General features: G+C 39.7%; 1 protein-coding gene across 1 annotated transcript in view; it reads right to left on the bottom strand.

Moving 5' to 3' along the window:
- Positions 1–570: 570 nt before the first annotated feature.
- Positions 571–19,886, bottom strand: part of LOC138877360 (uncharacterized) — a 37,669-nt gene continuing 18,353 nt past the window's right edge. The window contains exon 4 of the mRNA XM_070156965.1: positions 571–703. Within this exon, the coding sequence (XP_070013066.1) occupies positions 571–703 (133 nt within the window). The remainder of the gene's footprint in view (positions 704–19,886) is intronic.

The raw sequence follows: 19,886 nt of genomic DNA, 5'->3' as shown, positions 1-19,886 counted from the left end.
CACAAAATTGAAAATTACAAAAATATTTTTTATTTGTTTATTCGTTTAGCTCATTGATATAAAATAGTTTCACTTTTAATTTTACTTTTACTTTAATTAATTGGAAATGAGTTCATAATTGTAGTTGTTATTTTAGGAGCTAATATTTTTAGTCTACTAGAGTTAAATGACCACTTTTAAAGGTATATTTGGCCAAGTTTGGCCCAATTCGGATCTAGCCCATAATTCTAGGCCCAATACCTGCTAACCTAACCCTAAAATCCTAAATAAAACCTATACCCCTAGACCCCCTAGAAAACGCCTAAGATCTGAAGAAAAAAAGCATTTTAGCCTATACTCTAAGAAGACCCTAAGAGATATATACAAAAGCTGACAGCCGCAGAACACAACAAAGAAAACGGACCCCTCCCCCATGAACTTCATATTCCCCGTCGCACCCCACCTCCAAACTGCTAACCAAGCTCACCCTCAACACACCCCATTCCAGCCATTTTCCTCTTCTGTCATCACTGCTTCTAACCGAAAGAGACCCTAGACCTAACCCTTCTTCTTCAACTTCGAAAAACTCCATCAGCACCGATCTCTATCATCCACCAAACAACCCAGCTCGCCGGAAAAAACCAGCTCCAATGACCACTGACCTCCCAAACACCACAGCTTCCCATCTCCAACCACAGCAGCCGCCGCAGGAACTCCATTAACACTACCAACCACATCCGTTTTACCATGAAAACTAACCAAAGCTCACCTGCTCACTTAACCTTCCTGTAGACTATTCTCAAACAACTTGAAAAAGGAACTTAACACACAAAAATGGCAGAGTAAGAGTTGTTTGCTTTCCAAGTTGAGATCAACCAGATGTAGAGTCTTATCATCGACACTGTCTATAGTAACAAAGAAATCTTTCTCCGAGAACTCATCAGTAACCCTTCCAATTTGCTAGACGAGATCTATTTTGAGAGTTTGATTAACAAGACTCCGAGAACGAGCTGAAAAACAACAGTGACAAAAGTGGAGTTCAAAATTCCGTTGAGGTCTCCGATCGCCGGTTTTTACTTGTATTTCCAAACAGAGATCGTTAAAGACCGTTGAAGGGTCATCTCTTATTTATCCTTAATGTTAGTGTTTTAACTATTTGTGAAGATTTGCTTTATACATTCATGGACTATATCATGTTTGCTTTACTTTTTCTTCTTATTTGGGTTCGATTATTCTTGTGTGCTATGATTCCATAATTTAATATCTAATTGTCTTGTGGTGACATTACTGAACTGATCATATAGTTAGTTTGGTTTGAATTATTATTTTATCATTATTATAATTTTTTCTTAAAAAAAGAGAGAAAGAATAAAGAAGAAGAATGATTTGTTCAAAATGTCATGGAGATTTGATCTTGAAAAATGTGATGTGTGTTGTTGGACGTTAATTGAAATGTCAGTAATTCAAAACAGTATTGGGGTCTTGGTGTTTGGACTTGATAACTCCAAAGACTTTGAGCTGCTAGATAAACATGAATTTTGGACTTAAAAGACATGTAGCTTGTTTTATTGTTGCTTATCGTTTTGCTTATCACTTCATTTCACTGTGTTTAAAACCGTTAGGAGCATGTTTAGGCCGACCACACCCGTGTAGATGAACCTTTAGGAGCATTTTGAATTTATTATCGTGATTATGGACACGTTCGCGTGACATGATTACAGTTTCTAAAATGAATATTCGTAGCTTGCTTTAGGCGCGATTAAAATATTATCATGGCTACGGATACAGTTCCCGTAACGTAGTTGTGATTCGTAATTACTAAAATTTGGGTATACATTTCATGTGACCCGATGCTAATTTCCAACAAGGTTAACTAGAACGTGTCGTGAACCATAGGTGCATTTCATGTAGCGTGGCTTACGATGTGTTTTAAATAACCTTGAACTTTTCCCGAAATATTAATAGCGGTTAAAAAGTTTAAAAATGCACAATAGGTTTAAAACGTGTAATAAATCAAATAATGTAGCCAATATTAATAATTGAGCGACCGTGCTAGAACCACAGAACCCGGGAATGCCTAACACCTTCTCCCGGGTTAACAGAATTCCTTACCCGGATTTCTGTGTTCGCAGACTGTAAACAGAGTAAAATTTCCTCGATTCAGGATTTTAAACCGGTGACGTGGGATACCATAAATTATCCCAAGTGGCGACTCTGATTTCTAAATAAAAAATAATCCCATTTCGATTGTCACTTAAATTGGAAAAACTCCCTTGTGATGATTCAGTGAAATCCTGGATGTGGGGTCTTTTAGCTGGCCTCTGATGCTCAAGTTCTTTTCTGTACCATGCGAGGTATTCTGGCGACATTTCTCCTTTGGCCCGATCCTGCACACAAGTATCTGCTTGTAGATATTGACATTCATTCCAAATCTCGCGAACTTTTGCTTCGGGAAACTGTCCTTCAGGGCTAATCTCAATTACTTGAACACTAAGATCTTCCTCCCGTGGCACGGTTTGGCATCTCCCGAGTTGTCTCAGAACCCGACATGGAGCATAAGGCTGGATGCTCTTAAGGCCCATCAAAAGAAAATGCGACCTAGCTGCTGGAATGTATATGATTTCTTCAACATGCAACCATCCCAACGTCCACTGTATCTGACTGTCCGTGAGAGTATGAAAGTATGATATCCATGCTATTACTCCTTCAGGCAGACTAACCCCGTCAATCCTTGTATAAAACTCTCGTATACATGTCTTGTCAGACGAACCATAACTCAAGAGCGGGGAACAGTAGCATAGATGCTCGGTCATCCACATTTGTAGCAACAAGTTACACCCCTAAAAAAAGTTGCCTCCGGCTTTGCAGGCAGTGAGAGCTCGGAAAATGCCAGACACGATCATAGGCGCAAGAGTGCTTTCATTTTGAGCAAGCAAGGTACTGATGACCACGACTACTTTTATATCAATATTCTCATCTTTCCTTGGGAACACCAGGAAGCCTAAAAAGGTTATCATGAAAGCCACCCGTTTGTGCTTATCCCATTTTTGACGGTTATTTTTACTGCATAGCTTGATGTCCGTCTTGTTAAACCCTCCCACGTGGCCATACCTGTCGTATATGAAGCGTATAGTACAAAAGCCTTTTTCCAAATCTGGATTATGGACTGTCCTGGGTATTTTTAATGAATCTAAAAATAGATGCACCGTGATGGCTCTTGGATCAACCAGATATTTTTCTCTTAACGGAACCTCAGCATTTCCGATGTACCCGACGATTTCCTCCAGAGTTGGGGTGAGCTCAAAATCTGGGAAGTGGAAGACATTGTGCGCTGGGCCCCAGCAAGTGACCAACGCTCTTATAATATCACCCCGAGGCTTGATTTCCAGCAAACCCGTAAGACCTTTCAGATATTTCTTGACTTCGTCTTGTCCTTCTTTGCCTAAATCGTTCCACCATAGCCGCAACTCGAAAGGGATTTTAGTCATTATTGAGAAAGGTTCATTTTGCATCGTGCTCATCCTGCACATTTATTAAGGTGTTTTAAGCAAAAACAAAACTTTTATTTGACTCAAAACAAAATTAACTATTTCCTTTTTCTAAATTCAAAATGAAAGACTCGGTTTTCAAACACGGCCTTTCAGCACTCCCAAGAACGAAGATTTTAAGGCTGTGAGAGTCAACCAATCAAAAATCAAAATTGACCAAAGGTGGCCGTTATGCAGAGTCAGCCTTCCGACGTCCATATCGGGAACGTTCGGTTGTTTTTGACAAAACGGCATCACCCGATTTATTCATGCAAAAATGTAAACTGAAATATTTTTGGCTATTTTTGCAAAGGGGAGGTTGGACCCGATGAAGGTTGCCTACGTATCTCACGCCCTGTGAGAATCAAACCTGCGTAGTTCGGGCAAAGAAACTAACTATATTTTTGAAAACAAGGCTCTTTCTTTTCATTTTCCATGGCAAGACAAACTATTTTTCTTTTCTTTTTTTATTTTTGAAAACAAGACAAAATAATGACTCTTTTTTTTTCTTTTTTTCATTTTCAACAAACAATAAACAACTTATTTTTTCCAAACTAAAACAAAACTCTTTTTTTTTCTTTTTTTTTTCAACAAACAACTTTCCAAAAATAAAAGACTCTTTTTCTTTTTCCTTTGCTTTTTACTAATAAAGATAAAACATTTTCCTTTTCCCATTTTCTCAAAACTTCGGCAGAGTTTCGACAGTATTTGGTCATTGGCTTTTCTAAAATAATCGATTAACTCTCTAACTGCTATTTCTCTCTTTTTCTCTTTTCCTCTTTTTCTCAATTTTTCAACATTCCCGAGATTCAAAAGCCAGTCAACATGCCGGTTCGAAACAAATATATGTACAGAACAAGTAGGATGCATCAGGATGGTCTTTTCATTTCAGGTTGCTAGCCCTCGACGGACCCAACCCATGTGTTGAGTCCCCTAAGTCAAATGCAGCATGATGCAATTAAGCGCTCCTTCTAGGGATCCGGTATGAAGTCAAGTTATTCTAGGTTCAAAACCTGGGTATGTGTTCTAAACAGTGCATTCGAGCGGACAACTCGAGTCGAGGAGCGGACAGCGTACCGGGGACCCACGAGATTGTCCGACTTTGCAACTTATCTGAGCCTCTTTTTTATTTCAGGGTATGACACTAACAGAATAGGGAGTCTAAACCAGTAAGCATATCCCCGGAGGTAAAGGGAGAAGGGTGTCGACACAGTTTATATACATTTCAAATGGTATCAAAGCGGTAACATTTAGCATATTCAGCACAAAACATGTAGGAAAATCAGATATAACCGAATACAACAATTTATATAGGCTCAAATTCTGAACCCTGAACCAGAGATTCTGGGTTCGTTTCCCAGCAGAGTCGCCAGAGCTGTCACACCTCCTTCTTCACCTACACCCACAAGGGCGTAAAGGAGTTTTTCCAATTAAAGGACAATCAGAACGAGATTTAATTATTAATTATTCAGAGTCGCCACTTGGGATATTAATGGTGTCCCAAGCCACCGGTTGAATCTTGAACCGAGGAAATTTATGACTCTGTTAACAGCCCGCGAACCAGAAATCCGAGTAAGGAATTCTGTTAACCCAGGAGAAGGTGTTAGGTATTCCCGGGTTTCATGGCTCTAGCACGGTCGCTCAACTATTGTATTTGATTTTATTTGATTTTAGTTCATGCTAGCCTATGTGCCGCTTGTTCGTAAACCGCCTTTGTCATTATATTTTAAAAGAATTGCAACGTTGTGGAAATGCGTCTCGAACCACGTCGCAATCAATGCACCCATGGTTGTCAATACATTTCGATTCCGTTGAGATTTGGATTTGGGTAGCATCAATGCGCACCCGAGTTTAGGAATGTAATTTTATTAAAGTCGTGCTTAAAGGGTCTAGTGTATTATTATTTTGGGGAATGCCATGAAATTCGCTAAACGGCCCTCCCGAATTCATAGCGTTTATTGAGGTCCCCACATTTCGTATTTTATTTGGCGAGGCTCGTCTCATCATTATATGAAAAGGCCAAACTAAAAGAGACTACGATTTTTATTCTTATTTGTCTCTAAAGGCCATAATTTATTAGTTAACCAATCAATTATTATTAGAAGCACTCAAAAGGCCCAAACCTTAGGTCTATGATTCAGCAACCCAATGGGTTTCAGTCTGTTGGGCTCCAGTCCGATTCACAAGAAGCTTGGGCTTCAGGGCCCAAACATACGCCAGCTTTCCGTTCTTAGCAACTAAATGATCAGCAATAGGTCTTGTTCTATCCTAGCAGGGTTTCACGCCACTGGGCCAAGGTGAGTCCAGAAATATGGCTCAAGTTGAAACATGCCACAATACTAATTATGAACGAAATTGAATTTAAATGATCACCAAGCCACAATCCTTTTACATCGTTGGGATTAATATCTATACTACGTTATTTGACTTTCAAAACCGTCCAGGAATATGCAGCAACAATTCGATTTTTAGAAAACAAAACAGGAGATTTATCGTCAATTTCAGAATCCTAGTGGGACTGGACATTAGCTTCCTCACTTATGAATCAACATGCTGAGACTCAAACTTGAATCCAACATTTAAACCAACATATTCATCTATGACCATGACCTACTTAATTTCAGATTGAGAACATGAAAATAACTAGTAGAAATTCTATCTAATTACAACTAATATGGACTTATTCTATGAAATTAATTACAACTAGTATTTAACAGGGGTATGCATCAACTAATAGGGGCTAACTACAACTGGTAATTAACTCAAAAAATAAACTCACCTGATTCTGATACATAACAGTTTACAGTCCCCTTAATACATAACCAGTTTCAGTTCAATTATGCATTTCGAATTTGATAACAATGTACAACCACCAAACCATGACAAACTATCTAAAAAATAACAAGCTAAAGATCTACGACAGAGAATTTGCTCCAATTTCATTTCATGTTGTCAACAGGGAATGATACATCGAAACAAGTTCAAAACGTGTACCTGGAAATCAGAATATCAAAGGAAGAAAGAGCAGTTAGCAACAACAGAACAAGCAACAGTGATTTGGAATTTCAAACAGCAGTTTCAACCCAGAAATGAATCAGTGGTCCAGGAAACTTTTTAAAACCAAAATAGCACCAATACAACCAGCAATGAACCCATCAATCCACACATTCGATGAATAACCTACAACCAACTCAAATAAACCAACACCAGTGCTCAAATAATTCCAAACACTTTCAGATTTCAACTATTAAACAAACCCGGAAGAGTTCAAGCTGTTTTTGATTTCGAGATGAACTAGAAAGTTGAATTAAAGCTGGAATTCGAAAACAACCTGAAGAAAGCAATGAAACAGTGATTTTTTTTTGATTTTTGATTGTTTTGAACTTCAAGTTCAGATCTGAATAATCAGAGAGGAGCTTCCTTGGGAAATTTTTCAGACCCCCCAATCAAGGCATTGGGGTTGCCTTTTATAGGTAACAAATAAGGTAGAATGCTCTAGATGGCACTCACACATTTCCCCCCTTTTAATTTCAGATTTCCCCTATTAGTCCTTCAATTTCTACCTTGTTTCTCAAGTTACTCCCCTAAGTTTACTGAAATGTACACTAAAGACTTATTCTAGAAGGCCCTAGGGTGTTCTTTTACCTATACAATACCTATACTACCCTTATCTTGGTTTTGAAATTACTATTCTTAATACAACTACCCTTTTCCATGCTCAAACTACCCTTATTCCCTCCCTGAAATTACTACCCAAACAAGCTAAGCTTCAAGCCCCTAACTAATTGACTCAAACCCTCTGTTAACCAAACTACAAATTAATTATAGTCTCCTAAAGAGTCCAATTCAGCCTTAATCAGACCAAAACAAGCTAAACTAATTAGAACTAGCTAGATGACTAATCAAACTGAAGCCAAACATGAACTAATTAGTAATTAACTAAAGGAACACCAGAAACTAATTCATGCAAAACTTAGTAAAACTAATTAACAAATTATAAATCGAACTAATATCAGGAATCGGAACATATTAAAATCAAACAAACAACTAGACTTAATCAAATCAGGACACAATATTAGAACAAAATTGACAAAGAATTAAAACGCACATTAACAAGACATTAACCTTGGATTCACACATGCAGAAAATCAGAAAAGGAAAAAGAAATTGAAAATAAAAGAAAAATACCAATAAAAACCCACCGACCACAAAGAGCTCCGGCCAGTAGTTTTTTCCTCCAAATCCCCCAAAATTCTGACCCGTAACATCCCTAACCATGTGTTTTCATAAGAAAACACCTGGTTAGGGTTGTTAGGGTCCGAAATCATGGAGATCTTGCCTTAGGGTTTGGTCGGAAACCTTTGATTTGATATTCGAGCTTTTCTAGGCAGATTCGAGAGACAAGGCCATGGAGGTTGGGTAGAGGAGGCCCAGGCGGTCACATGGTGTTAATTTGGGGTTATTTGGGGTAGGTCTCGTCGTGGCCGGAAAATCTTCCATCGAAGATTCGAGGAGATAGGGAAAGATTCGAGTGAGATGACTATGAAGGTTGGAAAGAGGAGGGGAAGGAGAATATACGGTGAACTTTTGGTGGTCAACGACATAGGTTGTGTTCGCCGGCGGTAGGGTTCCGCCGAAGGATATGGGGGCGGCTTGTTTTTAGGGTTAGAGATGGACGGGGGGGGGGGGTTTGAGAGACGAGATGGGGGGGTGAATATTTCGGACATATATATATAAAACAACCTAAGACAATCTCATCCGTTTGATCAAGAAACAACGGTTGAGATGGACTTAGTGAAAACGACGTCGTTTGGACTTTTTGAGGACCCGGACCTGGTCTGGGTTGGATTGGGCTTGGGGCGTGGGAAAGAAGAAAGAAATGTTGGGCCCGGGTGAAATCAATTGGGCATGTCCCAAATCGTGGGCAGCCCTTTCTCTACTTCTTTTTTTTGTTTTCCTTTTTTTCATTTGTTTCTTTTATCTATTTTTTTGTATATTTTTCAGATTTTATAAAATTGCAACAATTAAAATACAATTCTAATATATTTCAAAATTAAACTAATTGATTTCTAAAATTATTTTAAAAACTATTTCGGGACGAATTCACATTTAAACAATTAAAAAGGCAAAAGTGAACTATTTTTGTTATTTTCTTCATATTTTTCTCTAAAACAAATTAACCCTTAATTAATCCTAAAAATATGAAATTAAATCCTAAAAGCAAACGCATATTTTGTATTTTTTCAAATGAATTAGAATGCACATATAAATGCGACAATTAGCAGAAAATGACGCCAAAATTCACAAAAATTATAAAACAATAAAGAAATTGTTTTGTTTGAATTTCTGGGAATAATTTGCTTTGGGCAAAAATCACGTGCTCACAGCTGCCCCTCTTTGCTCGGAAACATGAAAAGTTTTCGGGTAAAGATAATTGAGCAAATATGAGCGATTTTTGCCCGTTTGAATATTCCGTGTGAGGCATTTTGAAAAGAGTTGACCGCACCCTGCTTCGGAGGTTGCCTACATATCCTGGGCAAAACAGGAATCAGGTCAGTGTAGTTCAGGAGTGTCTGATAGCTGGGACTACCAAGAGCTATGATTTCAACGCGATTGCTGCTGCTACTGCTTGCTGACCTTCCTTATTACACCATGGAAAAATAAAAGAAGTTAAACTAAACTATGACCTATGAATTACAAAATCCTATCTAAATTCTTCAAACATGTTGTTGTACTTCCTTGTTGCTTTGTTGTCTTGTGTTTTCTTGGTAAAATCCCTTGTTGCCATTGCGAACTACAAACTGAGGTGTTGTTCCTTTCTTCAAATTGCTGAACTCGAATGTATTCCCTTATTGTACGGGTGGATTCCCGATTACTGAAACTTGAACCGTATGTATTCCTCTGTTATCCAGGCGGGCTCCTGACTTCACAAAATGAACTAAACAAAGAAAACTCTCTGCCCCAGTTTGGAAAACTGGGTACATGTTACCATATACTAATAAGAATTGAAAACTAAAACTTGAATTGCGATAAGAATGAAGTGTAACTTTAAAATTTAAAGGCTGAAATGTATTCCATTGTTATAGGGACGGGCTCCCCACTTTAAAAACTGAAATGTATTCCCTTTTTATAGTGGTGGGCTCCCTACTTCAAAACTTAAAATTTAAAGACTGAAATGTATTCCCTTGTTATAGGGGCGGTCTCCCCACTTCAAAACTTAAAATTTAAAGACTGAAATGTATTCCCTTGTTATAGGGGCGGGCTCCCACTTCAACACTTAAAATTTAAAAACTGAAATGTATTCCCTTGTTATAGGGGCGGGCTCCCCACTTCAACACTTAAAATTTAAAAACTGAATTGTATTCCCTTGTTATAGGGGCGGGATCTCCACTTCAAAACTTAAAATTTTGTCCTAAACATGCAAACTTTGAGACTACCCTACATTTTCCTATGTTACTCCTCATTATCTTGTGTTTTAAACATACCTCACCTGCAGTCAAACCTGATTACCTCTTGCTTTTCCCTCATGGAGAATTCCTCTTGAACAAATAACTTTTCTGCCCCTGTTTCAATCGAAGCAAATTTCGTTAGTTTAAAATGGTGGTTAGTTGATGGCATTCTTGCTGAAAAATCCTTCCACTTCCTTGCTTTGTGTTGACTGAATTCCTCGAACTGACCCTGAACCGTTTGACTTTCAGACTGACTTTCAAATTCCCTAACCTCTGACAACCCGACTGTCGTGTACCCGTGCTATTGTTTCATACCTCTAACCCTTTGGTCTGAACCTTTACATTTCCCACAACATTTTCCAATTATTCCACCGATGAAACTCCCGGCGACCTCTCCTATTCCCCTTTACATCATGTTGTTGTTGCCATGCTCTGAGCACATTATTCTTTACCATTTTTGGAAGCTTGTAGTGAGCTTTAAAATACTTTCCCTCTTGCTTTGAACAAAAATTGACATTGGAACATTTTAGATGGACGAAACCCCCAAAAGAAAATGAAACGCAATGATTTTATGAATTAAGGATAAGAAAAATCCAAAACCGGATGACTGTTAAAAGAACAAAGAAGAGAAACTTATCTGACCGGAACAACTGGCACCAATGATTGTGACATGCATTTCGGACTAACTGGCCCAATCAGTCCAACTAACCAGCTTTCAGCTGCCATATTTTACTGCCTCAGAATTTCCACCAACAGATTACTTCACCCAAACCTTAATCGTTTAACCTGCAATGCCTCGAAACAGTTTTTCACCAACAGACCTTTCTCCATTAACCATTTTTCAACTCACTTTCGCCTAAAGGTGTCCGCGAGAGTTTTCACCAATAAGACTCTCTTGTTTTATTCTTTCTCTCAACTCCCGTCACCTTACGGTGCCTGTGCAGGTTTTCACCAATAAGACTCTCTCATTTTTATCTTTTTGCTTTTCTTGCTTGAACCAGAGTGTTGCCCCAAACATGAATTACCTTTACCTGCTTAACTTGGCATTTATTCAAAATTGATCAGAAGGTCTTTCTTTAGACCGTAATGTGGGCTTTGGACGGGGCTAGAAAGAAAGGGTATGAAAGGCTCAAACTAATTTCAAAATGGTTTAATATTACAACTTTCTAAATCAGATTTCATACAACAACCACGACTTCTGCCCCAGTTTCTTGCTTGGGGACTTTTGAATTTTATTTTGGTATGACTGAACCTCATAGAGGCTGCCTACGTACCCTTTCGGGATCAAGTCAAACGTAGTTCACGTCATAGAGACTACGTTGTTGTTTTTCTTTTCTGCTCTTCTTTTCCTTTCTTTTCTTCATTTTTTTTTCTTTCTTCTTTTCACTTTCAATTTTCTTCTTCTTTTCTTTTCCTTCTTTTATTCCTTTCTTTTCACTTTCCTCTTTTTTTCTTTTCATTTTCTTTTCTTCCGCACTCGCGTTTCTTAATGGTGACATTGATTCCGAAAGAGGGATATGAAAGAAAATAAGTAAGGCTCAAAGGGGATGACAAGGGGTAAAAGTGTTTAGATAGTAGAACAAAACGCCTTCGTCATTTCAATCTTTAAGGTATGCCAAATACAAACAAATACAATCAAAATAAAGAAATCATACATAGTATCTCTTGACCGCATCGGAATTGATGGCCATTTCTACACATTTTCCTTCTACGTCTGTCAAATATAGTGCACCATTAGACAACACTCTGGTTACAACAAATGGCCCCTACTAGTTTGGGGCGAACTTTCCTTTTGCTTCAACCCAATGAGGCAAAATACGTCTCAGCACTAACTGTCCGACTTCAAACTTCCTCGGACGCACTTTCTTATTGTACGCTCTTGCCATTCTTTGCTGGTACAGTTGACCATGACACACTGATGCCAATCTCTTCTCATCAATCAAACTCAACTGCTCAAGGCAGCTTTTCATCCATTCATCATCATTGATCTCAACATCTACTATGATTCGGAGAGACGGGATTTCCACTTCTGCGGGTATCACTACTTCTGTGCCATACACCAAAGAGTAAGGAGTTGCCCCTACCGAGGTACGAACAGTGGTGCGGTATCCCAACAATGCAAATGACAGCTTTTCATGCCACTGTCTAAATCCTTCCACCATTTTCTGGAGTATTTTCTTTATATTCTTATTGGCTGCCTCAACCACACCATTTGCCTTAGGGCGGTATGGAGTGGAATGATGATGAGTAATCTTGAACTGCTCACATGTCTTCTTCATCAGATGACTATTGAGATTAGCCCCATTGTCTGTGATAATCACCTTCGGTATCCCAAACCGACAAATAATGTTCGAATGTACAAAATCCACCACAGCTTTCTTGGTCACAGACTTGAACGTCTTAGCTTCCACCCATTTGGTAAAATAATCTATCGCTACCAGAATAAACCTGTGCCCATTTGACGCTGCTGGATCAATTGGCCCAATAACATCCATGCCCCAGGCAACAAAAGGCCATGGTGCGGACATCGTATGTAGTTCTGATGGCGGAGAATGAATCAAGTCTCCATGCACTTGGTACTGATGACACTTACGTACGAAACTGATATAATCTCGCTCCATAGTAAGCCAATAGTAACCTGCCCGTAGGATCTTCTTTACCAAAACATATCCACTCATATGCGGTCCACAGACTCCCGAATGCACCTCAGTCATGATAGATATGTCCTGCCTTGCATCCATGCACCTCAACAACCCGAGGTCTGGAGTTCTTTTGTACAACACTCCTCCACTAAGGAAAAACCCGCTAGCCAACCGTCGAATTGTTCGTTTCTGATCACCTGTGGCCTGTATCGGATACACACCCATCCTGATATATTCCTTGATGTCATGAAACCACGGCTCACCGTCTAGTTCCTCTTCCACCACATTATAATAAGCGTGTTGGTCGCGGACCTGAATCTGCAGAGGGTCCACGTAAGCCTTATCCGGATGGTGTAACATTGATGCCAGAGTAGCCAACGCATCGGCCACTTCGTTATGAATCCTTGGAATGTGCTTGAATTCTATTAACTGAAACCGCTGACAAAGCTCATGCAAACATTGTCGGTACGGTATAAGCTTTAAGTCCTGGGTTTCCCATTTTCCTTGAATTTGGTGTACCAGTAGGTCCGAGTCACCCATGACCAAGACTTCCTGGACACCCATATCTTCAGCTAATCTCAACCCCAAAATACATGCCTCATATTCTGCCATGTTGTTCGTACAATAAAAACGAAGCTGAGCTGTAACAGGGTAATGTTGCCCTGTTTCAGAAATAAGCACCGCTCCTATTCCCACGCCTTTCATGTTTGCAGCCCCATCAAAGAAAAGTTTCCATCCTGGCTTCTCAACTTGTTCCAATTCTTCAACATGCATCACCTCTTCATCAGGGAAATAAGTTTTCAAAGGTTCATAATTTTCATCGACCGGATTCTCGGCCAGATGGTCCACCAAGGCCTGTGCTTTCATCGCAGTCCGAGTCACGTAGACAATGTCAAACTCTGTGAGCAGGATCTGCCACTTTGCAAGCCTCCCTGTGGGCATAGGCTTCTGAAAGATATACTTTAACAGGTCCAAACGAGATATGAGGTAAGTAGTATAAGATGACAAATAGTGTTTCAGCTTCTGTGCCACCCAAGTTAGGGCGCAACATGTCCTTTCAAGATGAGTATACTTAACCTCGTAGGGTGTGAACTTCTTGCTGAGGTAATAGATGGCCTGCTCCTTCCTTTCGGTGATATCATGCTGACCCAGTACACAGCCGAACAAATTGTCCAGTACCGTTAAATATAGAATCAAAGGTCGCCCTGGTTCTGGCGGAACCAACACGGGTGGATTTGACAAATACCCCTTTATCTTATCAAACGCCTCCTGACATTCATTTGTCCACTTGACCGCAGCGTCTTTCTTTAACAGCTTAAAGATAGGCTCACAAGTTGTCGTGAGCTGGGCGATGAACCTGCTGATATAATTCAATCTCCCCAGAAAACTCATCACCTCGGTCTTGTTCCTCGGAGGTGGCAGTTCATGGATGGCCTTGACTTTTGATGGATCCAGTTCAATACCCCGGCAGCTGACTACGAACCCCAACAACTTTCCAGATGGTACCCCGAACGCGCATTTTGCCGGATTAAGCTTTAGATTGTACCTGCGAAGCCTTTGGAAGAACTTTCTCAGATCCCTGACATGGTCAGATTGCTGTCTGGATTTCACAATCACATCGTCCACATACACCTCGATTTCCTTGTGTATCATATCATGGAATATTGTTGTCATTGCCCTCATATAAGTTGCCCCAGCATTTTTCAAACCAAACGGCATGACCCGATAACAGTATGTTCCCCATGGCGTGATGAATGCCGTCTTTTCTGCATCTTTCTCGTCCATTAAAATCTGATGATAACCTGCGTAACAATCCACAAAAGAACCAATTTCATGTTTGGCACAATTATCAATCAATATGTGGATGTTCGGCAGCGGAAAATTGTCTTTTGGACTTGCCTTGTTAAGATCCCGATAATCAACACACACCCTGGTCTTGCCATCTTTCTTCGGCACAGGCACAACATTAGCTAACCAGGTGGGATACCGTGTGACCCGAAAGACCTTCGCATCGAACTGCTTGGTAATCTCTTCTTTGATCTTTACACTTATGCCCATTTTGAACTTTCTCAGCTTCTGCTTGACAGGATGGAGCGCCGGATCAGTGGGTAATTTTGTGAACCCCTAAATCAGTACTTAGACCCGGCATATCATCATACGACCATGCAAAAACATCCTTGTACTCGAACAATGCTTTGATTATCCCCTACTTGAGCTGTAGCTCCAGATGAACACTTATTTTAGTTTCACGAACATTGTCTGGGTCCCCTAGATTAACTGCTTCTGTGTCATTTAGGTTAGGTTTGGATTTTTCTTCAAAGTGACTTAATTCTTTACTAACTTCCTCATAGGCCTCGTCATCATCATATTCCACCTCATCATTACACTCGATTTCTTGCACTATTATTTCTGAGTTAGATTGGCTTTAAAAACTTGGCCGAAGATTCCTTATGCATGTCATGTCATCGATATCAGCATAAAAAGAACTGTACAGAAAAGAAAAGAAAAAGAAATGGAAACAAAATTAGGAATTAAGAAAGAAAAGGAATTGCATTTCATTGAATGTAATGATAACAGGGTTTTAACTCATCCAAACGGACAGAACATAGCAACTGAATTACAAACCCTGGAATAATCTAGGTGAACAAAAGGAAAACAAAACCCACTACCGCGACTCCCTCCGAGATGGAAGAGGAGTGGCTTCCCAGTTATTGACATTAGCACGCGACCCGATGTATTGTATATCTGCTTTGCTTAACCCTTTCCCGGCCTCAACCATGTTCACCTCAGCAAATACCTTCTCAAGCCCTTTCTCCAAGTTCCCATCCGCACCAATCAGTGGACCCGACACCTTTGCTAATAATTGCTTCCCGATGTGAGCACGTGATTTTTGTTTCGCGCAACAATCGCTCCAAAAGAAATAAAAAATAATAACAATTGGTCCTGCTGTACAATTTTTGGATTTTTACATGACACTTTGTTAATTATTTATGACTTTTGCCCATTTTATTTTATTAAAACAAAATACAAAAAATGTATGTGTCATGCGTAATTTGAACCGTAATCCGGTTGTTAAATAGAAAATCATAAATAGGCATCTTGGTCCGTGATTTTTGTTTTGTTTGATTTTACCTGCTTCAAATATTTTGATATGTGTGTAAATATTTGTATTAAGTGTCTATTTAATTTTAATTTGATTTACTTGGGTTTGTTTTAAAAAATAAAATAAAAAAATATATAAGAAAATATAAAAGAGAATGCAGAATTTGTTTAAAAAATCTGCTTGGGCTCATTTTTATTAAATTTGAGGCCCAAATCAAGCCCAGAGAGTGAGCCTGCCCCGGTCCAGACCAGCTGATACCCAGAGCTTCCAAACGACACCGTTTTAACCTGGTCTGATCTGGGCCGTTGATCTCAGATTGATCAACGGCCAAGATCACTTCCCCATAACCCATTGATGAACCCGACCCATTTCCACCCGGACCAACCCAAAACCCCTTTAGATGAAACGACACCGTTTCCCCTAAATCTTCAGATCCAAGCCATTGATTTCGATTGATCAGACGGCTGAGATCAACCCACCCATTCCATATATAAGCCCCCTACCATACCCTGCCCCCTATCCAAGACCCCGCCTTCGTCTTCATCCCATTCCCCTCCAATCCCTAAGCCGCCCCTGTATTCTTCACCATGAAAGCCGGCGGCATGAACGCCGATGGCCTTCACCTTAACACCATAGGACCATCTCACCCCCCTGAACATGGACCTATTGACCGTTTAGTTCGAATCATCCTCCAGGTCCTCGAATCTTCATTTGAAGATTCGAGCAAAACTCGATCTACACCGATCTGCCCTAGATTCATACCAGACAACCCCCGGACCCCCCTCGTGACCAAACCATGCTTGGTTTGGTCCGAATTTAACCCTGGAAGCCCAAGTTCCAAATCTACCTTCCACAAAACCTAAAAACCCCAAGCCTGGTCCGTGCCTGTTAAGCCAAGAGGTTAGGGTCTAATGGACCTTAATCGAAGTGTTTCTCATCTGAGAAACACTTCGATTAAAGTCCGTTCAACCTTAAAAAGAGTCTGTTCAAACACAAGCTGATTTTTTGTTCCTTCTTTCAAAGTTTTAAGGTAAGTTTTGTTTTCTCTTTATTTTTTTCTTTAGTCCATATGCTGTTTAAAAGGCTGTTCATGTTTTTGTGAAATTTGTGTTTTTGAATTTTACCAACTGTGTCCTTTCCACCTTGCCTGAACCTCGGTGTTTGATTGAGTCTTTCTTCTACTGTTCTGATAATGTGTATGTATGTATGTGTTGTGCAATTAGCTGAATGTCAAATTTGAACCGATTAACTGATTCCTCGAGTACAATTCTGCTTAGTCAGTACAATTCAAATCATGTGCTTGATACTTTTAAAATGGCTGATTTTGGCTACGATTGTACATGTTATGATTAATATAGTCGAGTCGACATATGTCGTCAATTAGTTTTAACTATCTGAACAATAACAAATTAACCTGCTGCTGTTAAACATTGCCTGAATCAATTAAGAACTGAGTCTAGTGCTTATAATTGTTAATTTGAATCAAAAATGTAAAATCAATGTTTTGTTTAGTTACAGTTTTGAAATTGGAGGGCATGTGCACTTGTGCACAACATGTGCATTTGTGCACAGCCTGTGCCCTGCCTAAGGGCTTTTTGAATTAAATAGTTTGACAGCATATGCTGTCAGACTACATCTTGCTGCCCACACCCTACTTTAGTTTCAGAAATAATAAACATTACTAAAGGTAAGCCTGCCAAGGGAATATCATGGGGTTTTGTTTATACTTAATTAGCTAAGTGGAAACTGAAAAGGGGCAGCACATGGGAGGGTGTTCTGATGGTCTAAACAGGCTGTTAAAGGGATGATTTGAGGCTTATAAAAGGGAGTACTTCCATCAGTTCGGGGGCGGGCGCGGAAAAAGGAGGTGTGACAGCTCTGGCGACTCCGCTGGGGAAAACCCAGAACCACTGGTTCAGGGTTCAAGAATTCGAGCTTAGAATAATTGTTATATTTGGCTTTATTATCTGATCTTTATTACATGGTTTTGCATAACGTGCTAAATGTTGTCTTTTACCGCTTTGATATTATCTAAACTGTATATAAACTGTGCCGAAACCCTTCTCTTCTTACCTCCGGGGAGAAGCTCGCTGGTCGAGACTCCCTATTCTGTTAGTGTCAATACCTGAAATAAGAAAGAGGTCGGACAAGTTACAAAGCCGGACGATCTCGCGGGTCCCCGGTACGTAGCCCCCTCCTCGACTCGAGTTGTCCGCTCGGGTACACAGTCTAGAACAAATACCCAGGGTATAAACCTAGTATAACGAAACTTCATGCCGGATCCCTAGTAGGAACGTTTATTTGCATCATGTTGCATTTGACTTAGGGGGCTCAACACAGGGGTTGGGTCCGTCTAGGACAGGCAACCTGAAATGAAAAGACCATCCTGCTGCATTCCTATCTGTTTTGCGCATTTATTTGCTTCAGTTCCGCATGCTGACCGGTTTCTAAAAAAGAAAATAGCAGCGTAGGGAGATAATTATTTATTTTGGAAAAATGTCCAAGTAGTGTCAAAACCTCGCCGGAATTTTTCTAAAAGAAAAGAATAAAAACAAAATTTGTCTTCTTAGTTTGAGTTATTAAAAAAAAATAATATAAAATTTTTTCTTTTTTTTATCACTTCCAAAATAAAAAAAAAAGAAGCTATTTATTTAAAAGTAAAAAAAAAACGGAAATTCATAATTCAAAAAAAATGTTGTCTCTTTCGTAGTACCCCTTTTATAAATTCAGACTAATAGTCAAAATATTTCCTAAAAAAAAAATAATATTTTCTTTAGTCTTTATCTCTTTGCAAAAAAAAAAATATAATAAAAATACGTATTCTTGATTTCTAGGTTTATTTGATTTTTTCTATTTACGGTATTCCCGAACTACGCCGGTTTGATTCTCACCGGATGTGAGATACGTAGGCAACCCTCGTCGGGTTCAACCCCATTTTGCTAAAATAGCCAAAATCAATAAATAAATAAATAAATAAAAAAAGATGTGTCAAATTTTTAAAGAGTCATAAATAAGTCAGGTGACGCTGTTTTGTCATAAATAGCCGAATGATTCCGAAAAGGGACGCCGGAAGGCTGACTTTGCATAAACAGCCACCTTTGGGTCTTGTTTAGCATTTTTGTCCAGTTGACCCACACAGCCTTAAAATCTTCGTCTCCGAAGTGTTTAAAGGCCGTGTTCAAAACTTGATCCCCTCTGTAAAATATTTTGAGTCAAGTCATTTTTTGTTAAAATCACCTTAATAAATGTGCAGGATGAGCACGATGCAAAATGAACATTTTTCAATAATGACCAAAATCCCTGTCAAGTTACGGCTATGGTGGAATGATCTAGGTGTTGAAGGACAAAATGAGGTTAAGAAATATCTGAAAGGTCTTGTGGGTTTGTTGGAAATCCAGCCTCGGGGAGATATCATAAGAGCTTTGGTTACCTATTGGGACCCGGCGCACAATGTTTTCCATTTCTCTGATTTTGAACTCACCCCGACTTTGGAAGAAATGGCCGGATACATCGGGAATACTGAACTTCCCTTGAGGGAAAAATACTTGGTCGCCCCAAGAGTCGTCACGGTACATCGGTTCCTAGATTCATTGAAGATACCTAGAACAGTCCACAACCCGGATCTGGCAGCCGGATTTTGTACTCCATGCTTCATATATGATAGGTACGGTCATGAGGGGGGATTCAATAATCCAATCAACAAACTGTGCAGCAAAGGAGTTCGTCAGAAGTGGGACAAGCACAGACGGGTAGCGTTCATGATGATGTTCCTGGGCCTTCTGGTATTTCCAAGGAAAGACGGAAACATTGATTTGAAGATATCCGGGGTCGTCAGCACTTTACTCACGCAAAGTGACAGTACTCTCGCGCCTATGGTGGTATCTGACATCTTTCGAGCTCTTACAGCTTGTAAAGCTGGGGGAAATTTCTTCGAAGGTTGTAACTTGCTCCTACAGATATGGATGACCGAGCACCTCTGCCATCATTCCGAGATTTTGAGCCATGGTTCCCCGGAAAAGACCTGCATAGAAGAATCTTACACGAGAACCAAAGAGATCAGTTTGCCCAAAGGAGTCCTGGCATGGACCTCGTTCTTTCAAGCTCTTACTGCCAGCCAAATACAATGGACGTTGGGATGGTTGCCTGTTGATGAGATCCTATATATGTCTGCAGCTAAAACTCATTT

The sequence above is a fragment of the Nicotiana sylvestris genome, chromosome 9 (assembly GCF_000393655.2).
Source record: "Nicotiana sylvestris chromosome 9, ASM39365v2, whole genome shotgun sequence".
NCBI lineage: Eukaryota > Viridiplantae > Streptophyta > Magnoliopsida > Solanales > Solanaceae > Nicotiana > Nicotiana sylvestris.
The sequence above is the reverse complement of the archived record's forward strand: the minus strand, read 5'-3'. Positions and strand labels throughout refer to the sequence as shown.